This window comes from Harpia harpyja, chromosome Z (assembly GCF_026419915.1).
Source record: "Harpia harpyja isolate bHarHar1 chromosome Z, bHarHar1 primary haplotype, whole genome shotgun sequence".
In the NCBI taxonomy this organism is placed as follows: domain Eukaryota; kingdom Metazoa; phylum Chordata; class Aves; order Accipitriformes; family Accipitridae; genus Harpia; species Harpia harpyja.
This window is the reverse complement of record NC_068969.1, coordinates 101,524,171-101,551,828: the sequence shown is the minus strand read 5'-3', so window position 1 is coordinate 101,551,828 and position 27,658 is coordinate 101,524,171. Positions and strand designations below refer to the sequence as shown.

At 40.4% G+C, this 27,658-nt stretch overlaps 1 protein-coding gene across 1 annotated transcript; it reads left to right on the top strand.

The window, feature by feature from the left end:
* Positions 1 to 706: 706 nt before the first annotated feature.
* On the top strand, positions 707 to 27,658 carry C7 (complement C7). The gene is made up of 18 exons (XM_052778520.1): positions 707 to 1,903; positions 2,197 to 2,252; positions 3,040 to 3,115; positions 4,064 to 4,205; positions 5,021 to 5,162; positions 5,996 to 6,134; positions 6,790 to 6,924; positions 8,100 to 8,343; positions 8,997 to 9,110; positions 9,533 to 9,699; positions 10,719 to 10,947; positions 11,518 to 11,689; positions 12,061 to 12,148; positions 13,522 to 13,654; positions 15,665 to 15,856; positions 18,256 to 18,352; positions 23,852 to 24,036; positions 25,967 to 27,658. Exons 1-18 carry the CDS (start codon positions 1,898 to 1,900, stop codon positions 26,152 to 26,154), a joined length of 2,505 nt encoding a protein of 834 aa, XP_052634480.1. The 5' UTR covers positions 707 to 1,897; the 3' UTR covers positions 26,155 to 27,658.

Here is a 27,658-nt window from a genome sequence, read left to right as displayed (position 1 = left end):
GTGCCATGGGACCCATGGACTTGCAGTCCTAGGAGCGACACAAGTCCAGCTCTAACCTCCCTCTGTTTTCCACCTTGTTGGTTCTGTCTCTTTGCTTTTGTTACTGCTGAAGCCAGGTCAGTAAAAAAGCAGGATCCTGTTTCCAAACAAAAGAAGATAAAAGTCTTCAGGCTGAGGTACCTGAAAATGTGTGCTAAAAGAAATATTATACAACATCTGTCAAAGTAACATTTTTGTCTTGCTGAAATGCTTCATGCAAGAAGACATTCCATTAATATAAACTCATTTGAATATGATACCGATTACTATCACTGATTTTACTACCCATTAATTAGGGGCAGAGCTCCCCACACACATACTTTCTTTGCTAGCTGTACTTGTCTTCTTTTATGTTTATTTGCATGTTTTGTTTGTGAGAAAATTACAGTATATCTTTATCTTGAGCGTTATTATAGTTAATGATGTTCTTACAGAAAGCAAAATTGCTGTCTAAGCCATTAAGACAGCTAACTGCAAGATCAAGACATATGTCTGGAGAGATGAAATATTCTTCAGAGTTCCCATATTCTGGGCCAGCTATTAAAGGGCTTAACTCAGTTTTAATCATTTCCTTCATAGCCAAATGACCACTGACAGTGTTGCAGAAATCAGTCATAAAACTTAATAGGAGCATGAGGATTTTGATCAAAAGCAATAAAATATGTACAGAAGTGATGAAAGCATATGAATTACATTATCAAAAAGATTCATAGTTACTGAACCTGAAAAATCACAAAGATAGGCTCTGGCTTAGCTAAATTGGCTCTGGGGTTGCTAACTTCTGAGGAGTGGACATAGGCATCCTTCACATGAATGGTTCACCCAAGATCTAGGCATCTTCTTAAGGAAAGCAGACCATGAGAACAGAGTGCTGATCTAAAAGTTACCATGAAGTGATGCTGTGACATGAAGCATTTAGTTTTCTTAGGACTGTGTTAAACTGTTCAAAATAGATGTAGTGCCTGAGATGTAGTGTATGAAGTGTTTTCAGGTAGGGGTGCTGCTTTTCCATGAGGGCTTAATCCAGGCTTCACTAGGATAAATGCATGTATATTTCCCCAGCAGTGGCATTTTCCTGCTATTACTGGAATGGATCAGCTCTGGAAAGTGAAAAAAGTCAAAAGAAAAAATAAGAGGCCATGGCAAGGTGAGGAAAGAGAAAGTGAAGTGCTCTTACTGGTGTAAGAGCATCCCCACAAAAAGCCAGCTGTTGGTGTGTCATCGGAGCTAGGGGCTGTGTATGATCTCGGGAAGTCTTTCACAGGCAGGACCATGCCAGAATTGGGCAAAACTTGCATTCAGATCCATGAGCTGATTTTCAGTGTGAGAACTGATACACAAAAATCAGCATGACTGCAGAAGTGGAACTGAAGATTCATGATCAAAATTAAACTTTAGCAACATCAGCTTAATTCTAGAGCAGCTCTTCTTACCGAAGCCAGGGACTCAGCTGTGGTGTACTCTGTGTGACACCAGGACTGGCTTGGGATTTCTGAAAAGTCTTGTCCAGAGGAAAAAAACTGTGAGAGAGAAGATAAGGAAAAGATGATTGTTGTTCCAGTAAGCACTCTTCACAACTTTGTGCCAGCCCCAGTCAGTACATCCAAGCATTGATTTATGTGTCTTAAAAACACTGAGCAGCTCCCAAAGCAGGCTGTTTCCCTGGAGAGGACTAGATGGGTTAAGATTGAAATTCCTTGGCAATATTCAGCCTTTTTAGGGAAGGAAAAGCAGAATAGCAAGGCACAGTGAGAAGAGACATACAGTAGCAGACAGACTGACTGACTCCTTTGGTTGCTGAATTGAGTGGAAGTGCTTTTCCCTGGTAATTGCTGGATATCTGAGTATTTCCTCTAACATGAAGGTAAGACAATTGCTTACTTAATTTGTAGTGATGAAGTGAATACGGCAAGTACAATGAAATATTAATTTATATGGAGAAGTACTTAGTTGAAAATGTAATTGGGCAATATTGTAAGAAAGAAGAAAACTAAAAAACAACAGCTTGTACAACAAAGCTGAGGAAAATCAGTGTGACGCTCTGCTTTATTTCTTAAGCTGACTAGTATAAAGATTGCAGAAAATTAGAACAGCTGCATGAGCTCATGGAAAAAGCAGAAAAATAAAGTAAGTTTTCTTTTGCTCCTCTTTTTTCAGGTGCTGGGTATTTTTCTGTTGCTGGAAGTTTCAGGCTTCTTTCCCATTTTTTCCAGGTGAATATTTCTTTAGTAAATTACATGCTGAAGACTAAACATGTGTAATTTAACAGACAACTTCTGGTGCGTGACATGGGGCAGGGCTTATAGGGGCCTTCAGATACATTTCCTGGGAGAGGAGACACCATTTATTGCCAGCGCTGCCACTGCCATCAGCAGTGACAAGAGTGAGGCATTATGGTGTCCCTTACCTCTGCCCAGAGAAGTCAGCCGCCCTTCAGGAAAAAAGCACACAGCGGTGGTGTGAGCCACAGCAACGCACATCTGAGAAAGACAGCGCAGCTTACCCCAAGCCAGCCCTGATCTGAGGGGCAGGTAGCACCCTCAGTGCCTCCCACGGGCAAACTGGGTGTTTGAGAGCTGCCGTGGGGAGGTCGGCTGCACGCCATGGCACGCAGAGCCCCTGGCAGCTCCCCGCAGATCTCCAGGCGTGGTCCGGCCTCTCCCTGCTCTGCAATTTGAAGCTGGTCTTTGAAGGTTGCATTATGGTTGCACAAAGTGCTTGCTGATCTTCAGGCTAGGTGAACGTATCTAGTTTCTTCTTTTCAGTGACCAGAAAGCCCAAGCTGGGGCTGATTTAATTCTTACATGAAAAGCAAATCCAAGTGGTTTTAGAGGAAGCCTGATCATACCCCTAATTGTTATTGAAGGCCTGCCTTGCTGTTTAGGAATGTTTTGCATTAATGTTTATGGATGGAAATCCTTGATGATTTTCCTGATTTTTTGTTTTTTTTGGGTTTTTTTTTGTTTTTTTTTCCCAAATGCAAAAATACTACTGGAATAGCTCTTCCCCTCCAGTCCATTGCCGCTGGAATTCTTTTGGTCCTTGGTCCGAGTGCGATGGCTGTACTCAAAACCAGGTATAGACGGACACACCTTTTCTGTACTCATGACTTCATAAGCATATACTTCTTTTCCCCGTAATTAAGGAGTCACTGTATCTTTAAAAGCCCAAATCAGATGTCAGACAAAAGCCCCAGCAGAACAAGAAGGTAGAGGAACAAAGAACTCAGAAGAGAAATCCTCCAGTCTGTCCCCAATGTGTTCCCTTTCCAAGCTATGATATTCATGTTGTAAAATAGTTTGTGCACTTTTTATTTTGGTGATAGTTCCAAAAGGCTCAGCTGAACTGTTCGGTAAACTGAGACATTCCTACACTGATGCTAGTTTATACCAATTCTGCTGATTTTTCATTAGTGGAGTCATGTCTCAAGGAAAAAAAACTTGGTTGCAAAGCATTATCCTCAATGAAAACAAGTTGATGCTTTTTACAGTGCAACTCTATTGATGTGCAAGACAATTGCTTTTGATTGTCCTTCTCATTTATTTTGATGTTGCATCAATTAGGGGGGGATTAGTCAAAATTAAATATGCGCCATGAGTCAGTACTTATTCTTTTTAGAAGCAAAAAGTAGCCTACTTGATGTTAGATTTTATCATCTTCCTTAATGACATTGTTTACTTTGAAGAACTTTAGGAAATTCAGGCATGATTGGTCCTATTAAAAATGTAAACCAAAACTGAAATTTGTCAGCAGCTTTCTCTTGGTTTCAGTTACATATTAGATTTTTGAACGAACCAGCCAAGCTTATGCATCAGTCTAAAGACCTTATAGATAAAATAGTTGTCTTTCTATTAACTTGAGAGTGTTACCATATTGTGGTAATACCAAGTGTGGTTGTTCTCAGAAAAAAATAGTGAACGTCTCATTTCCTTATAACAGTAGAGTGGTAGCATTTTCTTGACACTAGTAAACTATTCCTGCTTTGCATTTGGATTTTCTAAGATCTCTCTTGATTTGCATTCAGATTCGGAGACGGACAGTAGCAGTTTATGGCCAGTATGGGGGAAACCCCTGCTCTGGGGATGCCTTTGAAACAAGACCATGCACCCCCACAAGGGGATGCCCAACAGAGGATGGCTGTGGTGATCGGTTCAGGTGTTTCTCAGGTACCATCCAAGATCTTTTTCACCGTTTTCTGGTCATAGAGTTAAGAAGATAACCTTGTTATCTTCGAACTTTAATAAATGGGCAATGGCTTTGCAGAACCCTTGACCTACAGATAAGTTTGATTTAGGTGTATGTTTCCTTTTTTTCCAGCCTCAACTATGCATGTTTTTAATTTCATCTGTAGTGTTGCAGAGCTTTGCAGATAATATGCTGTAGCCCTGATAGCCTAAGTCATTCTGCCTTATTGATTTGCCCCAGAGTACAGGTTTTTTCATTATGAGAAGGTAATTAAGGAATGCAACCTTAGATGTGATTGTTCAAAGCTGTTCTAGGCTATATCCAAACATCTTGGAAATCACCTGGGTCATGGAAACTAATGCTCCCCAGAACACTCCTCATATCTAAGCAGCTTCCATTACCTTCACAAAAAAAGCACATTATCTCAGTAGGTAGATGTTTATCACAGAGAAACATGATAAACGTGTTTTGGTGCTGCCAGAGAGATGATCACAGTCAATCACAAGTGATAGGGTCAAAGGATGAAAGCTCAGGAAATAAATCTAGAAGTCAACTGTTTTATTAATAGATCATAAGCCTTGAATGGCTGTGGTTCCCTCAAGTGTACTATACATTATTTCTTTATGTCTACATTTAGTGTTGTTTCATAAGCCCTCCTGGGCACAGACTGTTCATCATGGGAGTGAACAAGTTAATTAATGTAGTAGATAAGTGGGTCTTCACTTTGATTTTAGGTGATTTATTTTTAAATGAACAAACACTTCTCCTTTCCCCTTGCATTTTCACTCTGATTTAGGTCAGTGCATTAGCAGATCTCTTGTGTGCAATGGAGATCAGGATTGTGAGGAAGATGGTGCAGATGAAGATCGATGTGAAGAGAAGACGACTGTATGTGATATTGATAAAACACCTCCAAATTCAGAACTTACGGGAACAGGGTAATGTTCTGTGCTAAGCTCAGTAGTACTGGTGCCAAATGCATTTACATTTCTGTTGTATTACAAGCTCTGGCTGTACAGATAGGCTTCCTGGGCCTATGGTAAAACCTCCCATATGTAAAAGTGTTCAGTACAACAGCCTCCATGATGCCAGTGGCTGCGTGCAGCCAGGATGTACAGGCCCTTTGATCTGAAGCACAGAATAAAGCCTTTTATCTTTCATTCCTGCTATTGAAAAACATCTTTTAAGATACAAAATGAATGCTAACCAATAACACATGATCATCAGCTTGGAAAAAATGAGCGAGCAAGGCTCATTCTTTTTGTTCATAGCTGTTGCATTTAGTATTGTGGATCCATATGGATTTCTGTTTATATATCCCATCTACAGCCTAGCAAAATAATTATCTTAAGCTTCTCTAGTGTAGTTGTATCACCTGATATGTGCTATAATTCAGATACAATACAGAAAACATTTTGGAATGGATGCTCTGTTGTTTCTGTGTTCCATTAATTACTGGAACAATAAAACTTAATAAAATCAGTTGTGATAGACATGAATGTCTTCATGTTAAGAGATATTGATACGTGTTCATTTTTGTTGGCAAATCAAGAGCAACATTTTGCTTTCCATATCGTAACATGCTATAGACATTACAGTTCTGCAGGTATAGAAGTCTATCAGTTGATATCCCCTTTTCTTGGGTAAAACAGCTTATGATCTTAATCTGCAGATACAGCATTCAGTTATAATTGCTTGGTAATTTTTGCCTCCTGTAAAATAATTTGCTACTTCTCTGTCTTAATGATCTTTCGTGTTTTTCTTCTCATAGCTTTGATGCCATTACTGGTGAGACTAGGGGAAGAGTCATTCATACAAAAAGCTTTGGAGGACAATGCAGAAAGGTCTTTAGTGGTGATGGGAGAGAATACTACAGGCTGAGTGAAAGTGTTCTTGCTTATACTTTCCAGGTATGTTTCCATTAAGGACAGCTTTATATTTAGAGTCATGATTAAAACTGGGAGAATGATGGAAAGCTTGTAGGGTCTCTTGGCAAGTAGACTTCCCTAAACGCAGCTGAATGACATCTCTTCCCTCTCTGCAGTTGCTTATTGTTTTGAAATACAAACTGGTGTATATCTTGCTAAAATGAAAGGAAAACCCCCTGTAATTCCCTAAATGTGATTTCTAATACTTTCACAGTTAGATTGAATGTAAAGCCATCTCTTTAGCATAAGTAGTGGCCTGAATCACCCTAAGAATGTTATGTGCACAAGGCTAGGCTTTGGGGCGCTTTGCGGAGATCTTCCAGAGATATGCTTTGTTTGAAGTCACTGTCTCAGAGATATGGTTTGTCTCACATTTATCAAAAGCATGCCAAGCAATCCTTAATGTAATCCTTAATCCATCATAATGTAAATACTTAATATGCAAATATACAAAAAAACATATCAAGTAATACTTTTCCAATAGTGTTCAGTACTTTTTATGAAATCCAAAATGGATTCAGCCTGAACAACACATTGGATTTTTTGCATCAGGAAGGACTTGCTTTACTCTGTAAGTTATTATTTTTAACATCCTTCATGAGGCCCTTTATACAGAATTCTATCTTTCATCTTCTAGGTTAAAATTCAGAATGATTTCAGTTATGAGTTTTTCAACAGCAGCTGGTCTTATATGAAACACACAGAGAGGTATGAAAAATCAAACAGTGGACACAGTTATTCACAGAATAAAATTCTGCAACACAGTCAAAAGGTATGTATAAGTTGCCAATGTGGCTTAGCATTTTTCATAAACATTTTCATCATTTTTTTCATGTGCTTTTATAGTGAGAAGCAAATACTATTTTATCCAGATATTTTGGCACAAAGTGCATGACAGAAAAAATCCCATAAAAACTTTACAAAGAGATCACTGGTTTGGTTATCAGTTAAGAAGAGTTGGCTGCTATTTTTACTTTCTCCATTTTACCTCTTAGCAATTTATTTATTTCCTAGCTGTTTTCCTCCCTATTTGAGGACGAAAAACATTTGCTTCTTCTCATAGTTGATTAATTTTTTCCATTTTCTTCTAATGATTTACTGCCCCCCCCCCCTTTTTTTCCCCCTATTACCTCTGTCAGTATCTTGGAGCAAAAAAATTGAAATAATTCTGTGATTAAAGTTAATTTATTTTAAAATACATTTTCCATTAGTACAACTCCATTGAGAGATCTGTTGTCTTAAACAGCCAGGAAGTCACAGCGCTTATGCCTTTGACTTATTTAAAAAGGAGCATTAGATAAATAATTTGAGAGTAACTATCAATTATGAAGTATCATCAACTCTACCTTATAGCAAATGAAAGCAAGTAACAAATTTATACATTTTATGGCCCTCAAGCTCATGTTATCACACTAACAATGACATATTTTGAAACTTAGCATAACAAAGTTCAAAAGCAACATTGGGAGGCTGAGGTGAACGACATTGTAAAGGCATATAGGATTTTATAATTCAGCAGCATTCTCAAAATGGCTAGAGCCCCTTACAAAGAAAGGCTCCTCTAGACAAAACAGGGTGCAAAGACGACCTTTCTAGTGCCTCTCATTTGCCTTCAGACAAGGCTTGTTAACCTGCTACTGCCGGGCTTCTGGTGTTGGAAAATACCATTAGCTTTGAAGAGCTGTATTTTCCATTCTTATTTGTTCTTATGCTAGCTTTCATGTATGCAGGAGGAAAACAAAGATGTTGCAGCAATTACAAATAAAGGTCCAAAAGATATTTCCTAACTTCAGGGTATTCTTTTTGCATTCACTTAGTTGCTTAGACATATCTAACAGCTCTGTAAATCTCTTGGTTTGTAGCCAATATAGCGTGCATGTCATCTGGCTAGTAGGAACCACCCTGATAGTGACACAGAGCATGACTGATGGCTTTTCCTTCTTCCAGAGTAAGCAGCTGATGGTTGTTGAGAACAGTGTGGAAGTTGCTCAGTTTATTAACAACCGCCCAGACTTTCTCACTCTTGCGGAGCCCTTCTGGAAGGAACTGGCCAACCTTCCAGTCATCTATGACTACAACATCTACCGAAGACTTATTGAACGTTTTGGGACTCATTTCTTACACTCTGGATCTCTAGGAGGACATTACAAAGTTATTTTTTATATGGATACTGACAAAATGAAAGCAGAAGGTAGAGTACTAGAGTATTTGTTATGAGAAACAAAGTGAATAAACAAAAATAAAAATTTATTTGCATGTTCAGCTAATATCTCAAATAAAGTAAGAGACTTCTACTAATCACCACATTCTTTCATGAGCAAAAGAAAGAAGATTAGAAAAAGTGCTCAAACCACAACATTTAGTTCTAGATCCACATCTGTGACCTGCAGTGCTCTGGGTAGCAAAGATTTGATAGTTGGTTCAGGACCTCATCAGGCTAAACTTGAAATCTAGTGCCAATATAAATCTCAAATAACGTTAAAACTTAAAAGTTACTTAGAGATGAAGGTTGAGTAAAACTGTGTAAAGGAGAATAAATTACAAACAGAGCAAACATCAGAGTGACACATATGATGGCACTCCATGTGGAGCAGTGCTGTAGAATTAGGGACTGCTGAGAAAAGAGATGAAAGAAACAATAAACTTTTTTCCAGATACACCTCCCATCTCTCAGCCTCCGTCTGTAGGCTTTAGCAATGTGTGGACCTTCCTACAGGATGTCCTAGTTGGTTGCCTTCTAATTTAGGCATAACACTTCATGACATCTCAAGTCAATGGGAAACTTGGAAATTAATCCAACATACTTTCTGTGTACAGTATTGTTAATGGATCAATTATCTGCAGGTATGAGCATAACAGACATGTATGAGTGTACCACATCAGGCTGGAACGCATTCATTGTGAAAAAGAAGAAAACAAAGTGCTCCAAACTGGATGAACTGCTACAGACTTCTTCAGGTAAATGTTGAACAGTGACTCATACAGTTGTCATGTCTCCATCTTTCATCTCCTCCTAAACAGCTGTCAAAATGAGGAGCAGGTGTTGATAGCTTTGTTGAACTCTGTCTTAACATGTTGAACCCAGACACCAAGTGCCTGGTTTAAAAGGCTCTCCAACACTCATCAATCATTGTTAATGGTTTCCCAGTAACTAGTACTTTTCTGGACACCCTAAATAAGGGCTGCCAAGAGACCTGCAAAACCAGATACTTCTTATATATTATCAATGTAGGAGCTATTAATCCAGGCACAGGTGGTTGATCTGCACTAATGAGTCCTTTCACTACTTGCTAGCATAATTTTTGCATGTATTGTTTCTATTTCCATTTGTAAATACAGCAATGCTGGTATTTTCTGTATTTTCCATGCTGAATCTACAGGAAGCAGTGGTAATAAGATTAAAGGAGACCCCTACATAGAAGGAGGAAGCCCAGGTGCTGTTGCTGGCCTTAGTTATCTAGAGCTGAATAATCCTGCTGGGAACAGTCAGAGATACTCCTTTTGGGCCAGATCAGTGACAGACTATCCCAGAGTAATTAAACAAAAGGTAAGGCTGTTTTCCTGAAGCAGAGATGAGCAGATGGGATCACCTCAAGGGAAGAAATGATTAAGCTATAGCTGGTGATTAATCAGGATGTAGTCTGCAATCATTTTGTTTTCAGGTCACTTTATAAAAAAGAAGAGAAATGTTCACAGGAAGAAAATGCCATGTGATGTCAGCTGCATCACAAATCTAAGTCCTTTGGCAGGTCAATACCTACAATCTCAACAGCCCTCAGTGACTTTAGTGGAATTCTGCTTAAGAATAGAGGACCACCCTAGTATTGGAGAAAGCCCAGATTTGAGATAGCCCCTTTCCTGAAATGCATATTGGCAGGTCTGTGTGGCTTCCACTCAGCTTGCCAACCTCTGTGTATCCCTTTTATCCCTCCTCTTTCTCTCTGCATCCAGAAGTTTAGCATAACTGGAGATTCTAGAAGCCAGATGCTTCAAAGCTGGGCATGGCCATATTCACTGCTACCTTGTCTAAGTCCCTTTTGGGAACTGCCCACATACTGCAGAATGCTATAGACCCAAAAGATTTCTGTCAGGAAGTTTTCATTTAAATGTAAAAGCACGGAATGTCATAAAATAGGCAATAGAAATGCAAAATGTTTTCACTTATTGTTACCTTCAATCACTGCTCAATGAAATATCATAATGGGTTGTTTAAATGCCCAGCTTTTAAGGCTGGGAATAGCTGGGTGAGAATTCGGGTTACTGAACATTGGTGGTCTGTGTTACACTTTTATCTCAACCATAATGTTGTAGCTCAAATAGGTTTAAACATGACTAATCTACCACTAGCTTTAAGGGATGCTGTTATGCAGAGCTGACTTTTCAGAAAAAGGTTATTATTAAATACTAACATAAGATTTTAGCTAGCTAGCTAGCAAATTAGGGCATCTGTCAACTCCCATGTGCAAGAGCATACATCACAAATTATTTTGCATGATGAAATGTGCTTATAAACTCTTATATCCTGCTTATAACTATTTAATATAAATGTTTCTCTACTGTGTGCAGCTAACTCCATTATATGAGCTGGTAAAGGAAGTGCCCTGCTCATCAGTCAAAAAGCATTACCTAAAACAAGCCATTGAAGAATATATGGCTGAAAATGATCCCTGCAAATGTCAGCCTTGCCAGAATGGTGGTGAGGCAGCCGTGGAAGGAACTCAGTGTGTGTGTTACTGCAAGCCTTACACCTTTGGAGCAGCTTGTGAGCTGGGAACTCTTGTGCAAGATCAGCCAGGTCAGCACTCTCTGAACTCATGAGAGTTTAGAACTGGCAAAATGTGCTTTCCTGCTTCCAGTCTGTCTGTCCCACTGCACACCCTGAATGAGTGGCTGGTGTGCAGTGGCTGCCTGGGTCAGATATCGCTGCAGACATGTAGCATGGAGAGGGTCATGCTGAGCCTAAGCCGTTGCTTAACATGTCCAAACAGTACTTAGTAAAGAACTGTTTTTATTATTATTGTTAAATGCAGTGGACAATACTAACTGCTCAAAATGTAACCTTCTATAAATAAGTGTGCATACTAAATTAATGAGTATCAATAACTTCAAAAATTTTTGCTTTTTGAGTTTGTATTTAGTTGTAGCTGATAGCTATTTTTATGTTCTCTCAGACTCTGATAACATATAGACTCCATGGAATTATACTTACATAAAAGGCAAGTTTGGGAAAGGTGAGAGATTAGATGATTGCAATCTGGAATTCTCTGTAACAACACTATTTGGACCATCGCTAGCTTTGAAGAGTCTGTGCCTTTGAAACACCTACAGGGTGGTTTAACGTGAAATATTCCCAAATGTTGCATAGGTGTTGTTGATGGACACTGGAGCTGCTGGTCTTCCTGGAGTCCTTGTTCAGGGGGACGGAAATCAAGGAGTCGAACCTGCAACAACCCCTCCCCGCATGGTGGTGGGAAGGCCTGCATAGGAGAGCAGCATGAAAGCAGACAATGCGAAGATGAAGAGTTGCAGCATTTTCGGTAAGCAGAAAAAAACATTTGGAGCACAACTGTTGGAAGATTTAAGAATTTATTTCAGAAGGGTGCATAAGCTATTGAATTCAGGGAGAAGATCACTTACTGAGCTTTCATATTTAAGTTGGAACAAAATGAAATTCAGAAGCTGTGATTCTGATACAAGGTAGGAGTAGAAAATGGGGTAAAAGCCAGTAAACTCGACATCATTCTATTTAGCACTCTCTCAGATAGCCTGGTAGTGCCTGATTTAAGTATATTTGTGATGTAAATGGGACACATAATAGTCCTGAAAATGGGCTTCACTGAGAAGTGAAGAATTTTGAAAGGAAGGGAGACTAAATTCAAACTAAATCGTACTTTTGTTTGCTTCATAGCTTGATTGAACCACACTGTTTTGATTTATCCATAACTCCTACAGAATTCTGTTCACCTCCTCCTCTCTTGGAAAATGGATTTGTTCAAGTAAGTTATTTCTCTTAGTCTGTTATCTGTCCTATCCCTACCTGCAATGTTTCTATTACAGTTAATACAGATATTCACTTGCAAATTTGTATTTATCTTGGTAAGCTTAGTATCAGCGCTACTGTATAGCAGCTCTCTCAGCATTTCTCCCTGGCTGAAGTTTCCATGACATTAGCCAAGACTTCTTACTAGAAATAAAAGAAAACCAAAAAAGCCCCACCCCCCAAACCAGAACAAAATCTTTGCTTTTCTGGACCATGGTACTTACAGACAAATGTAATCTACTTGTCCTTTACCCTAAACATATTAAAAGTGTTCTGAGCAACATGAATTACATATTAAAGCACAGGAAACTAGAGAAAAAACAGCACAGAAAGGAAACTGTCCAAGGACATCCAGCAAGTCCGTAATGAAATTATAAACAGATTTTAGGAATCTTCACTATACACCCTGTAAATCACCATTGCACTTCCTTGTTTTCTGGTGAAACTATGATCTGGCATGGTATTTGGCTCACTGTAACTTGGGCCTATTTAACAAGGCAGACTAGATTCCTCCCTTGGAGGAATGGATTATGCCTTCTCCATCTTACAAGGCTGTTTAGCGTCTTTTCGCTCAATGTATAGATAAAAGGATTAGTTCAAAATCCATTAGTTGCCTCTGCACAACTGCAGCCTGAGGTAAGATGCAAAATTTTGTGCTCCCTCTTTTGCCAGTGATTTTTTGGGGGGTAATCAATAGTTGTCTCCTATATTGATATTTTTGGTTCACAAAATAAAGGTAAAACCCTGCAATTTGTGGAGTAATCTCCATTTTTCATAAGACCTCTCCTTAGAAGACAGTGGGATATAAAATGAGAAAAGACCTGTCCTCAAGTCCAGCACTTTTGAGTGACCATATCACATTAACCTTTAGCAAGATGATAACATGCCATCCTAAGAATTAGAAATTGGAATTGATCCCCCCAGAATTCTGTTCAAGAGCTTATGTTCCCCCTCTAATGCTTAATAACAGCCATATTTGCAGTCAGCTTATGCACTGGCAGGAGAGCGCTCTTCCATCACTGACATACCACTGCCAGACCCCTGTCACAGGGTACCTTCAACTCTAACCCTCCCTTTGCTATGTTAAGATAGCCCAAATATTCTGTATTCTACCAACTTATTTACCACATTGTCTCCATTTTGGTCACATTTACGACTGTTGATAACCAGCATTGCCCCCAGTATTCTAGACACTCTTGTTAGTGCATTGTAGAGTGGCAACACTTCTCACTGTCCTCCACTACTGCATCCCACAATCAAAGGGAGTTCAACGCTGCTGGTGGTTCCTAGATTGTATATCCAAAATTTCACCTGTTCCTTTTCTTTCAGAATGCTGAAAACTCATACCCTGTTGGGAAAAGCATTGTTTATGCTTGCAGACATGGATATTCTTTTGTTGGTGATCCTGTTGCTAAGTGTGGCAGTAATCTGCAGTGGCAAGTTGGAGACCAATATTGCCAGGGTATGTCCAACTGATTCTTGTTTTGAAATACAACTCCTGAATTCCAGTGAAACATGTCTGAACATCTGCTTTCCAACAGCAACGGGGGAAAAATGCACACCTGCATTTCCCAGTTCTCTAGACATAATCAGGTCTAAACTGACTTTTATTTTGAATCCAGATATTGTAATACTGAAAGAGAAACATGCCCATAAACTCTGGTTTTAAGGAAGGCTGGAAGTAAGGGAGACTAAATTCCAGTCCAGGAATTACTTCCTGTGGAAACAAACTTTGTTGCTTAATTCAGTCCTGTGGCTATATCCAAGAGCCATGGGAATGAGTCAATGTCTAAAGCCAGCTGAGGAAAAGGTCCAATGGGCAGCACTGGGCAACCACAAAGTTCTCAAATAACTGCCTTGTCATAAGAACACAATGCCAAGGATCGCTTTACATCTTGGATGATCTCCCCACTTCACTCTTTTCCTCTAAACTGGTCAGTAACCATTAGGGGTTTTTTTTTTTCCCTGCACATTTTATTTGTAAGTCAACTTTGAGTGTGACCATATGTGACAGAAAAGGACTTAACTGCAAGGTTCAAGCAAATGACTTGAACTTCACTTGCAGAATTAACTGCAAGGTTCAAGCAAACGACTTGAACTTCACTTGCAGACTTAACTGCAAGGTTCAAGCAAACGACTTGAACTTCACTCACAGACTTAACTACAAGGTTCAAGCGAACAACTTATTTGAACTTCACTTACAGACTTAACACGCCACTATTGCAGGTTTTACAGATACAATGGAGGAATGCACTATTGCAATTTTTTAAGGCAAGAGTAGTACATTATTACAACCACAAGCGATTCACAGACAACCACAAATGCATTTACGAACTTAAAGCATAAACAATATTCACTTACCCCTCCAGGTAAGGACTCTCAATCCCAGGGAAGTTACCTTGACCAGCATCCCGATCAAGGGGGGGGAAGGGTTTCCTTCGCAAGCCAACTGTATAGTTAGAGAAGTAACTCCCCCCATTTCCAACCTGAATCTTAGAGTTTTTATCCCCTGACTTGTGGAATGGTGTGTATGACTATGTCTGAGTGGATTATGATATATGCCTAAATGGATTATGTATATCTGAGTGGAATTTCCCCTTTTCTTTCCTTCATTGGTCTGTGATTGTTTGAATACATAAGGTTGTCATTTGAAACTGAAGCTGAAACCCTCCAGGTTTTGGGGTTTTTTTTACCTTGCTTCCTCAGCAACTGGATAGTGGTTGGATTGAGACTCAGGGCATACTATCTGTTAAGGGATTTCAAGGCTCAGTTCAGGTTTTGGTTCTTGAACAGTGCAGCCACTGCCCTGTTTACTTTAGGGTTTATCAGACAACCCAGGGCTAAGCTGTCTACACAGCTCCCCATGAGTTGTCTCTGCAGAGAGACAGGGCCTCGAGGCAACCCAAGGCTGGGTCACTTTTGTAACCCCCCATGAGTTCCCTGTGTGCACTAGACATGGTGAAACTCGTTTGTGAACTATGAGCTGGACAATCCACACACCGTATAGACTTGGGAATTTTCAGACCTGCAGTTCAACACCATCCTTTCATCCTTCCAAACAGGAGTGACTGCCCACAAATGCTAGGCCACACAGTTTAAATGCCATTTCTTTGTGTATTGCTACATGGTCTCCCAGGGTCCTGTGCGTATGACCTCTCTCTACTAGGATGTTACTCTCTAGTATGAGCCCTCAACAGAAGCATGGGTCCTAAGAACAGAGAAGCCCTCTTCAAGCTAGGGCTGGACCTGCAGGCAGTAGGAGAAGATATTGCCACTCTGTCCTTGGTATGGCATACATTTGGCTGGTGTGATGAGTTAATATCCTGTGCTAACATGATTGATACATTTCTACAGGAAAATCAGGTAATCTTACCACTCAATTTGTTAAGGAATTTAGGAGAAGATAAAATATGTGACTGCTTTCTGCAGTCCACTGATTCACAGTGACTATCTCAAATGCTTCAATCCTTAGAAACCGCCTGTCTCCTGCCTGTCCTGGAGGGGGGTTTGCAGGGAGAGCCATGGAAACCTGTATATGAGATCGGTGAGAGAATAACTCTGTCTTGTCCACACGGCATGCACTTAGAAGGGTCACGCTCCATTTTGTGTGAGCCCAGTCTCAAGTGGTCTCCTGACATGAAGACTATCCAGTGCAAGAGACCAGGTAAGCCATTGCACTCCTCCAAGTGCAGTGCAGGAGTTTCTTTCCTGGACAGACTATGGCTTATGTAGATAAGATATAGACAGAGCTATAGCTGATATAGTGATAGAGAAGCCATACTTTTATCACCAGCAGGAAGTGCAGAAAACATAAGCATGTGTTTTCTGGGGGCTGTTCAAACAGCCTTAAGACATTTCTTGTGAGGTTTCCTTATGACTTTTTGCTTCCCACTCCCCTACTGATATCAAGTATCATCACTAACAACATTTTAAGAGATTGCCTGGGATGTATGCTGCCTATTCTGCCACCCACGTATACTTCACTTTCCAGCCATGTTCTGTAACACCACCACCAGATGAGCTGCACCTTAGAGATACAGCTTTGCTATCTGGAAGCCGTTCAGTGCACCAGGGCCTCTCATGGCAGAGAAGGACAGGGCTAGATGACTCCTTTTGCTCATCTGACAGTCACAAAACTGACACGGAGTAAATCTCCAGAAACTGGAAGCAAGGGGGAAATGCTTTTTCAAGTTCATGGTAACAGCTGTTTAAGCACTGGGTTGATATTGGCAGGCACTGGCAGAGAGGGAAATGGGCTATAGCATACAGCAGCTCTAAGTCATCTTTTCCAGCTGTGGAAGGCAGACAAGGCTCTCTCTTGTGCACTCCCACGATGCTCGTCACTGACATACAGACATCCAAGCAGCTTGCTGCTTCAGGCCAGTCACATCCTCACCCAAAGTCCCAGATGTTCTCATACCCCAAGGGAGACCCTTGCTTGGGGACAACAGCCACCGCTGTAGAAGACCAGGCATGTCCCCTACATTTCGTGTCTGCCCTCTCCTTACCAGCCAGCTGTTGCCTGAGGTTGCATGACTTGAGGGAAGAGGCAGGTGACAGTCAGGCTTGGACTTCACAAGGCAACAGTCCTGTGAGATTCTCAGCGTAAGTCATCTGCTGCTGCATCATATCCACATGCGCAGGAAGCGTAAGGATTTCAGGAGTAACATAGCTGTACATAAGCAGCTTACTGCTGCTGAAGTGCTAAAGTACCAATGCTGAAGTACTGTTGCCAATTATTCCTTAGGCTTTAGCCTTAGTGACTGATTTTCATTGGTTTTTGTTACATCATGTATTCAAATTCCAGTAATAATTAAAACAAGTTTCAAATACCTCCATTTTTAGAAACAGCTTGTTCCTGGCTGTATGGAAGCATTACATTAGCACGAAAGTTAAAAAACAAAAAAGTGACAACAATTAGATTAGAATAACAATTAGAACAACAGTTAAAAACCCAAGGAATATGAGATAAGAAGGGTAAAAACTAAGAAGATATGTATACACAGTCACAGTGACACACATATGTTTGGATGAGAGTGTTTAGTCAGCAGTAGTGTCGGTAACAATCAACTGCACAACCAACAGCCCTAGGTGTGGCGGCAATACAGTGATTTTTGGTGGAAATTTCCCCTCTACAGGAAGACAGGGTTATGCCTGCCATCTGTATTGCAATGCACTGCAACTCTCTCTTTTTTTTTTTTTCTTCTCTGGCAATTTCTGCGTGTCTATTTTGCTCGGCAAGTCTTAATCCTTAAAGGAGATTTAAAAAAAAATTTTTTTTTAAAGGCAACAATTTTCAGAGTTATTAAAGTTTCATGTTAAAGTAGGAAACTACAGACACCTAATCTAAAGAACAAATCAGGATAAAGCTTTCTCAGAAATTATGCCCATACAGCTTTAGCAAAGTCTCGCCATTACTTGATACAGAAATCTCCAGAGGAATGTTTAGCAAAGGCCTACTTAATTTTCAAACTTGGCATACAACTTAACACTCAAAGAACAGTACATGTGCAATCATGAAAATTCCTGAAGAATCACTATTGCTTTTATTTGTAAAGTTAGTGCAGATTTAGGACTAATGATGGAATTTGCAGTTTTCATTATCATTAGTGTATAAAGATATTCAGGTTCACATTTCTACATAGGACTGTGGAGCCTTAGGTTTTCTAGTGACAGTAGTAAAGCCAGTAACTCTGAAACCTAATGATGAAGCTTTTGCTAGCTATGATTCAGCACTGCTAAGTTTAGCAGAAACAAACAGCTGCTACAGAAATGAGATGAATGTTTAAGCTTGAAAATAGTACCTGTCTCCTTCCATCTGACTCATGACCCATGGATAAATTACTGAACAGTAACTTTGCAAAGTGTATCACATCTTTTTAATAGTGTTGATTCCTTCCATGCAGTAGATACTTTTATTGAACATGCAGAATATGACTTTATGTCATGCTTGTATAATTCAGTGCCTTTTAAGCTCAGCTGATAGGATAATTTCAGAGTAGACCTTTAACAGCCCTTGTTTTTCTGACCCTTAATAGCACTGTCTCTGTTCTTCTACCTCAGTGCCCAGTGTGAAACCAGAAGTGACAGAGCCTAAATGTCAGCCATGGGAGAAAGTGCATCAGTCACAATGTGTGTGCAAAATGCCCTATGAGTGTAGGTAAGTTCGGGCTCAATTTGTCAATGACTTTCTCACTTTATTCAAGACCAATTAAATTTCTTAAGTCCTCAGTCCATGACAGATGAGAAAGCTTTACTCATATGAGAAGGAGGCATTATACTTTGTTTGTTTTACAGCTCAATCAATGTCCTGTTCATCACTTACCTGCCTTGTCAGAGCTGTCAGTGGGTTTTAGCAGTGATGGAATTTGGTTGGACGACAGAAGGTGAAGGGGTAATTTCAGCTCCACTGGATCTGTGAAGTAGATGGAAAAAGATAAAATGATATTTTGAAGATTTAGAAGATTGAGGAAAAGTTAGAACAGAGGCCCTTGGGACATAAACCATCAAAGCAGTAAGATAGTGAAATAAAGCAGACTTCTTTTCCCTGGTGAGGGACTGGAGAGTCATGAAGGGCACAATAATCTAATCTCCCATTTACACAGCAGTTTGCACAAACAAGTCACGTCACCTTTCCTGACCTCATAACTTGCAGATCAGAGTTTATTGTTTCCTGTTTGATCTAAGCCTATATTCTGCAATAAGCAATGCAGGAGAAATGCAAGGAAATGAGTAACTCTCTCGGTTCTTTGCTAAACATGGAGGTAATAGAACCAAAATAGAGGAGGAACAAGAATACACCTGAGACCACCCAGTGCTGATGGCTAGATGTGCCAAAGAGCTCAGCACTCCAACGTCTGGGCTGGTTGCATAGACTGGATGAAGTCACCTACAAAGTCATCACAGTGGGTGTGAGCTTTGGATATGAAATGTGGCCAGGTTTATGTCACAGCAGGAGCTGAGCAGTTTGGAAACTCCAGGATAACAGACCAAATTTGTCTTATCCTTGTGTAGTAGGAGGAAGAAATTCTGAAGTTGTCTGAAGTGATTTCAAGGTAACAGAACTTCTCAGTGGAGGATGTGTACTTTCCATCAGCCTGCATGGTAACTCTGGTTCTAAGCCAAAATTAGCATACTTTGAACATCTTAAAATTAAAATTGGTGAGCTTTTTACATCCACTGGGGACTTCCCTAGGGTCTGAGGCCAACATCTTGTATGAGAAGATAAGTGCCAGTTTTGTAACAACTCTGCTAAGACTCTATTCTTGTCCTTAAATACCTAAATATGTTAAATAATCTGGTCCTACTCTTTTTGTCTCAATACTCATTGAAGTGAGGTATGGGTGTGTTGAGGTTATTACACAGAAGACAACAGGAGTCCACAATGCTAGGAAGGTCTTGGGCAGAGTTACAATAACCTTGGAGGTTAAATTAATTACATTCAGTTATGCATTCAGGCATCAGTGATAATTAATCTACTACTTGCATGTTTCTATTTTTTACAATTATGTTTAAAGTGGCAGGAAGATAGATAACAGTCATTTCTGTTACCTGATGCCATCTTTTCACTCTGTCTTGAAATAACACATCTAATAATAGAAAGATAAATCATCAGCTGTCAAAGCAGACTTATCTGCCAGCCTGTTAAGGCTGTAGGAATAAGGCATGTAAGCAGATCTTGGTCCTTCCTCAGAGACCAGAACTTGGCTTGCTTTGCTGTGGCAGTGACTTTCAGCAGCAGCCTCTGCTCGGAAGAGAGCTGGGAACAAGCGTTCACGTGGGAATTCAGAAACACCATGGTTTCAGACCCATCCTACATCCTTTCAGCTTCCAAGAGACTAGCAAGGGAGACTTCCAGGGACAGCACAAGAACCCCACAACAGGCTGATGAGGGGTAATTTGTCCTCATGACGTGGTGCCTTAGCCTATATCTTATCCTCATCAATTAGAGCCAGGGAACGATCCTGGGCACCAGAGCTGCTAAACTGCTAAAGCAGCTCCTGGTATAGCTTTGGCAAGGCCCAACTCCAGATAATTCCCAGGCACCGTGCAGGAGTTACTAGGGTCAGGGACCATTCCTAACAGGCAGTCTGATGTGTTCCCTATCTTCTGAGGGCAAAGAGAGTTTAACAGTATGGACACCAGTTATTCTGTGTGAATTGGCCCCAGTGCAAGGAAGGGGTCAGAGCACAGTTAGTGTGTTAATAGAGATGAAACCTCAGTAGCTAAAGACTGAAACATGATACTTCATGATTTTTAAATACTATCTCCTCTTTACCCCCCCCCACACTTATTTGCATAGCATCTATGTATCTCCTAAGAGTTCTTGGCCTGTGTTATATTAAAACTGATGGTCTTGAGTATAATTTTAAGAAGTTAAAATAATTTCCAGCATGCTGAATTTTTCACTTTTTGGTTTCACTGAAAGTTGCGTGCCTCTCATTGTAGGTGAAAGGGAAAAAACATATCTGCTGACTTATATCTGCTATTTAATTTCTCCCAATATGTGCTTTAGTAAAAGCTTGTTCTTATCCAAGCCTTCTTTTTCAGGTAAAAGGTATTGAGTTTCTCACATTCACTTTACACAAGGATTCTTCCTTGCCTCTAATATTTTTTATTACACTGCTGTGATGCTCCCAGCCCTGTAATATCCTTCCTCAGCAATGAGTGCAAATTACTAATTTCTTGTATGAGTACAGATTCTCCATCCTTTTTCTTATGCATCTGAATATGTTGACTTCCACTGGCTTACTCCCAGCTGACCCAGCCATAGCAAATATATGAAGCACTCTCAAAACAGCTTGAGGGTTTATACTGTAGCTAGAGGTTAGTAATATGGACCATGAACTCCCTGGGTTCAACCTTTGGCAGCTGGTTAAATCAGCCTCCCTCCCCTGTTTTAGGTATTGCAAAAGTGGTGCAAAGCAGACAGATTAATGCACTTTTGCCTGGCCTTAATCTTTTCAGCTAAATTAAGATGCCTTGTATATAAGTTTTTGACCTTAAGACTCAGATATTGAGATTTATCACTCAGGCAAACAAAGGTGGCCTCTGAACAATTTTAAACATAATAAACAACTTAATTATAGATTAGATGCTTTCCCTGGATCACACCTTGTTCTTCCAAATTTAAGATGTTATTTAAAGATGAAGTTCTTCTTATACCTGTGTCTGTAAATATAACATTCACATTATAAATCAGTGCACTGCTAACTTATAGGCTGTGCAGCCAGACAAGCAAACAATATAATGCAGAAAAAGGCTTCCTTTATCAGATGCTTGGTGCTGTGTATCCATTGGGCCATCCTCTTGTTGTGCCTCAGAATAAGAGAGTTAACCTCATTCTTTATGTTAACAGAAGAGCATTAAGGAAAATTTAGGCAACAAACTGAAGGATTTAGTGGCCTGTATTTTGACTAAGGACAGCAGTTAAGGGACCCACTGCAGTTGAGGATGCTAACTTAAGTAGGAGATGTAATACAGTTAATAATCTTTGAAGACATATTTGGTTGCGGATAGATGCAGCAAAGTTTTTAAGCTCAGCTGATAAACTCTGTGCCAAATTTTAAATATCTTAAAGGTGCACTATGTTACAGGTAGATTAAACTTTCTGTAAAGCCAGCTCTTTTAAGTGGCTTCAAAATCATCTCTCAAAGAACCATTCCTAAAGCTTGGAGCAGGCACTTTTCCTCAGTGCCTTATTTATAGATCTACCAAACCCCACTTCCTAATTCCAAGGGGAAGAAAAAAAAAAAAAGGGAAAAATTGCCTTAACACTTAGCCAGCAAGTGAGCAAGGTTTGAGTCAGGACTTTCTTACTAGACCTTCCCTCCTCCAAATTCCTCTTCCTTACTCTGACAAGCCACTTTCATAGGGACTGTTACCCTCCCCTTCAGGCAGCCGTGTGAAAATCATTAGGGTCATTTGCTTGTTCCTTATCAACCTCTCCTCCCCACCAAACACCTGTTTAGCTGAGGTTGACACTCAGAACTGACCCATTAGACACTAGAAGTTTCTGTGGGAGTGTTTGTGAGCTCAGAAGGAGGATCTGTGCTGAAAATAATCTTTGGAGCCATATGTCAAAGCTCTCTGTTCCCTGGGGGCACATCTCTGCTCTTTTGTACCCTGCGCAGCACCTTACGTGTGGCTGTAAAGCGCATCCTGGAGAGCACAGGTATGCCCTGCTCAGGAGAAGCATTTTTTTTGTTCACTCCATACAGATACCAGTGATGGCATTGAGAACAAGTGGAGAACCTTGGGGTTTGACATTAAAATCCAGAAATAATGGAAAGGCTTTTTCCTCCCATACTACACTTTACAGCATGAAACACTGTTGTGGTTTAACCCCAGCCAGCAACTAAGCACCATGCAGCCACTTGCTCACTCTGCCCCTGGTGGGATGGGGAGAGAATCAGGAAAGAAAAAGGGCTGAGAAAAGAACAGTTTAATAGGACAGAAAGGAAGAAAATAATAATTATAATAATAACAATAGTAAAATGACAATAATAATAAAAGGATTGGAATATTAAAAAAAAAAGGGTGTACAATGCAATTGCTCACCATTCGCCAACTGATGCCCAGTCAGTTCCCGAGCAGCGATCTGCTCCCCCCCCAAACCCCGGCCAACTTCCCCCCAGTTTATGTACTGGACGTGATGTTACGTGGTATGGAATATCCCTTTGGCCAGTTTGGGTCAGCTGCCCTGGCTGTGTCCTGTCCCAACTTCTTGTGCCCCTCCAACCTTCCTGCTGGCTGGGCATGAGAAGCTGAAAAATTCTTGACTTAGTACAAATACTACTTAGCAACAGCTGAAAACATCAGTGTGTTATCTATATTATTCTCATACTAAATCCAAAATATAACACTATACCAGCTACTAGAAAGAAAATTAAATCTATCCCAGCTGAAACCAGGACAAACACAAATGATGGCAACTTTCCGGAACTGTCCTCAAAGCAAACGCTGTTTAAGGTTGTCCAAGAATTGTTATTACCACTTTTACAAGCTAATTTTTGTGGGTGTTAGAACAATATCTAAATTTCAAGAAATAAACAAGCAAGTTCCCTGGATAAATAGAGCAGATTTTTCATAAAATTTCTGTGGAGATGTATGTGTATTTCCAGAAATATCTTTGGTCTCTGATGGTGGATCATAACATTTTATTTAGTAAAAGCTGAGGCTTTTAAAGGACAGCAAAGGTCTTCAAGTATATTCTAATGTCTTACAATTAAGAAATACTTATATTTTAATATATGTGCATGTGTGTATATATCATTATATGTATATGAAATGTTTTCTGTGTATGTACTTAGGTGCATGCATGTGTAATATATCAGAGAATAATTGAGATCTGAACACTTTTTAACTGAAGTCTCGCTCTCACTGCTACTGAAACCAATGGCAAATACCCAGTAATATCCCTGTCCTTCAGAGGGAACAGATCCTGTCTTTGCTGAGGTGCAGCATCCTGTGGAAAAGGAAGGAGCCTGAATTATTCACATGTCTATGTCTCAAGTTCACTTGCTGCACTCCTACGATGTACTTCAATGAACAGGGAAATTGCAACTGGACCCTGAATGTTTTCCACTCCCTCAGCTCTTTTTAAGAGGTACCAAGATAAAGCACATTTAAATAGTGCGATCCCTGCTTTTGTTTTCAGCCCTTCCCTGGACACCTGTGCTACAGATCAAAGAACCAAGAGAAACACAGCTTTAACTGTTTGCAAGATGCATGCCTTGGAGTGCATGGGCAGAAAATATTCTCTTACTAATGCAGAAAACTGCAAAATACCTCAGGCAGCTGAAATATCATGTGGATCGTGCCGTTCATGGGAAAAATGTGATGGTAAGAGATTCTTCACAACTGTAAGCAAAATTGTTTATTTGACCAAAATGAAGTCTTTATCCCCAGTTACAAATTAGCTGCAGGTCTGTCCTGGTATGGTATCTCCACACGGTCCCAGAAGCATCAGGCACTGCTAAGCTGGTTCAAACGATCAGCCCAGTGATGGTGTCCAAACATGTCAGGAAGCTCCAACCATAGAAAAGAAAATCCTGCAGGATATCGTAACAAAATGCACTATCTACAGTAAAAGCTTATTCCTAGTCCCTGTTAAGTGAGTTACCCTGCTGGTCCTCTGGAAGTTTTGGGTGAAAGCCTTGCCCTCTTTTTTCACTGTATCTACCTGTTCCAAATTCCTCAACACAGTAATTGTGGGAATCCTTACTGCCCACAGGAATAGCTAATCCTTTTCTGAAATTTGCCGAGCAGTGTCCCCTGCAGTATTTTGTGTCAAGGCATTGAATGTCTTATTCTATACTACCTAGGAAAGCCACTTACTTTTGTTTGTACTTCACTGCCTATCCCCAGTTTCTCATATTATGATAAAGGTGAGTGTCTCTTACCTCAGAGGAAATAGTCCCAGTATTCTGTAATCTGTCTGCAGTGGAAGTTTTCAAATTCTCTGATCTAATTTCCTAGTGAGTATCCTACACTACATTGCATTTAATGGAGGGTTGCCAGAAATGGGAACATAAAGAAGTAAATTAGGTTTTTAGAAGTGCCCCAGATAGAGGCACAGTTATTGTCATGTTTTGAAAATAAAAAAGATTACTTGATAGGAGTTCATCTGTTTTGTCTAACAGAGTTGAACAGACAAAAATAATAACAAAAAAAGATAATTGAAACTGTCTGGAGCTTCAGCTGAGACAAACAGAGGCAACCCCCCCCCCCCCCCATACAACACCAAAACAAAGGCACAGTTATGAAAAATAAATCTCAGATGGGACCCTCTTTTTATCTGATTATTTAGCTGTTGTCACTGATAGAACTATGCACATTTATTTGTAGGAGGAGATCGTCTGATCTTAGAGAAACTGCCTGTATGTAAATAAAGATACCAGTTTTAAGTGTCTGTATGATCAGTTTATTACTGTCCAAGGACAGATCTCTCGTCTTACATGTTATCTGGACTCTGGAGTAGTAGATACATGAACCGGTTCAAGCAGTAACATCATAGAAGTCTTTGAGAGCAATATCTCAGGCACCCTGAGCAAGCTTTTCCCGCATACACAATCAGCCTCTCTAAGCAGAGGAAGCCCCAGCAGTGCACCACTCATTTCCACTTCTAGTTTTTCCACTGAACCTGAATATCAGCTAATGTTACTTCTGGTTAGGAAAAGAATCATAGAATCAGAGAATGGTTTTGGTTGGAAGAGACCTGTAAAGGTCATCTAGTCCAATGAGCAGGGACATCTTCATCTAGATCAGGTTGCTCAAAGTCCTGTCCAACCTGACCTTGAATGTTTCCAGGGATGGGGCATCTACCACCTCTCTGGGCAACCTGTTCCAGTGTTTCACCACCCTCATCATAAAAAATTTCTTCCTTCTACCTAGTCCGAATCTACCCTTTTTTAGTTTAAAACCATTACCCCTTGTCCTATCGCTACAGGCTGTACTCAAAAGGATGTCCCCATCTTTCTTATAAGCCTACTTTAAGTACTGAAAGGCCACAATAAGGTCTCCCTGGAGCCTTCTCTTCTCCAGGCTAAACATCACCAACTCTCTCAGCCTGTCCTCATAGGAGAGGTGTTCCATCCTTCTGATCATTTTGGTGACCCTCCTCTGGACCTGCTCCAACAGGTCCATGTCTTTCTTGTAATGAGTCCCTCCAGAAAATTGCTGTCAATCCTACAGTTTTGCTGGAAACATTTTAGTCTGTTTTTTGTTGAGTTGGATGTCATCCTGAGTGTTTTTCCTGTGTGTTTTTGCTTAGCACAATCCAACAGCTGTGTTTGTGATGAAGACGGGCCGTGCGAGGAGGGAGGCATCCAGATCTGTGCTGAAGTGACTGGCTCTGCTGCCCATCGGACCATGACTGAGTGCGAGGCTGGACGGCTCAAATGCCAGGGGGAGACTGTCACCCTTGTCAGCATAAGACCCTGCGATGTACAGAGCAAATAAGACATGTTACGGTTCATTTTGCTTATTGCCAGGGGATATGTCAAAATGTGTCAACTCTTGGGCAGGATGTACTTCGAACCTTGCTCTACCAAATGTAAGCTCTGCTGTGAAGTCCACCGCAGCTGATGAGACTGTGTGCATCAGCTCTGGCCGGCTCTGAATCAGGGCCTGAGGCTCTTCGTTAGGCAGAGCTGCACTTGCCACTACCGCTCATGGCAGGGCTCTTGCTTAGGCCCTGGACTTAGCGCTGGCAAGTTTACTTCACATTTCCATCAGAATTAAAAAATATTGCTGAAGTGCAATTGCCAAAGTAGCATTTATAGCGATGGATTACAGTGTCTGATACTGTAAAAACATTTTTCTTAAAGCCACATGAACATATGCATGCACTGAGTAGATTTAGATTGCAAAAAACCCCAAAGAATAAGTTTTACAGAGTAAGAGGTATGATTCTTCTCTTTTAATGAAGTAAGTTCTTCCTACTGTGCCTTATTCAGTTGAGCAAACTATGCATGCTGTTGAACCTTTTGTTGAGCCTGAAGCTCTTAAAGGTCAAATTAATGTGCATTAATAGTAAAGCCTGCTTAAAGTAATGAGAAGATTTCTATGCTTGCAGCTTCTTGTACACAGAACCACTTCATGAAGAGTCTCCATTTTACATTGTCATAACTATTATCATGAGCTACATTTGTAAGCACAGGTAACTCAGTTGCATGTCACATGCATTTATGTTTGTGCCAAGACCAGTTTTCTTACAGACCATTACACACACAGGCCTTCCACCACAGCAAAACTTTCTCGAAGGCAGCTATTAGGGAAAGGATATCTTCAGAGAAATGGAGACACTCTGCATGCAGTCCCCCTGGAGATACCTTTGGACAATCTCCTAAGACTGTTCCTGAATAAAAGAAGTCTCTTACACTCTTTCCTTACACAGCTAAGCATGCTGTCTTGTGTAGTCAGACAGTGACATCTTTGTTCACGTAAGGTGTACCTTGCAAGTCCGTTCAGGTACCTGTCCTGGCAGTCTGATCCTTCCTGACTATTCTCAGATGCAAACAAGGACAAAGGGCTGGATAGCAAGTGGTTGATCAAGCAAGTGCAGTACTATCAGCAGGAAGCCTGTATGCTTTTTAAGTGACAGATGTTATCTCTTACTATCAATAAATACCTACCAGATAAAACATCTCTCTTGGTTATCATGTTTGTACCTGTAGCTTCGTCACACAAAACCTACCCTCAGCTGGAAAAGCTTTGCCTTCCATGGTGCTGGCAATGAGGATTAAGCCAGAAAGGGAGTGGGTTGCTATCCCTTGGAGACTCCCTCTCCTGGGGGCAGCTATGTTGGAGGGGAAGGTTGCCACTGCACTAACTGAAAGGACCTCCTGAACTTTATGCTGTCTGGAACTTAATGGCACTTTTGTGGGTTTTTTTGAGCAAATCGTTAATTTTTGTGAATAGCTTATAGACGAAAAGAAGTAGAATAAAAGCCAAATTACTTCAA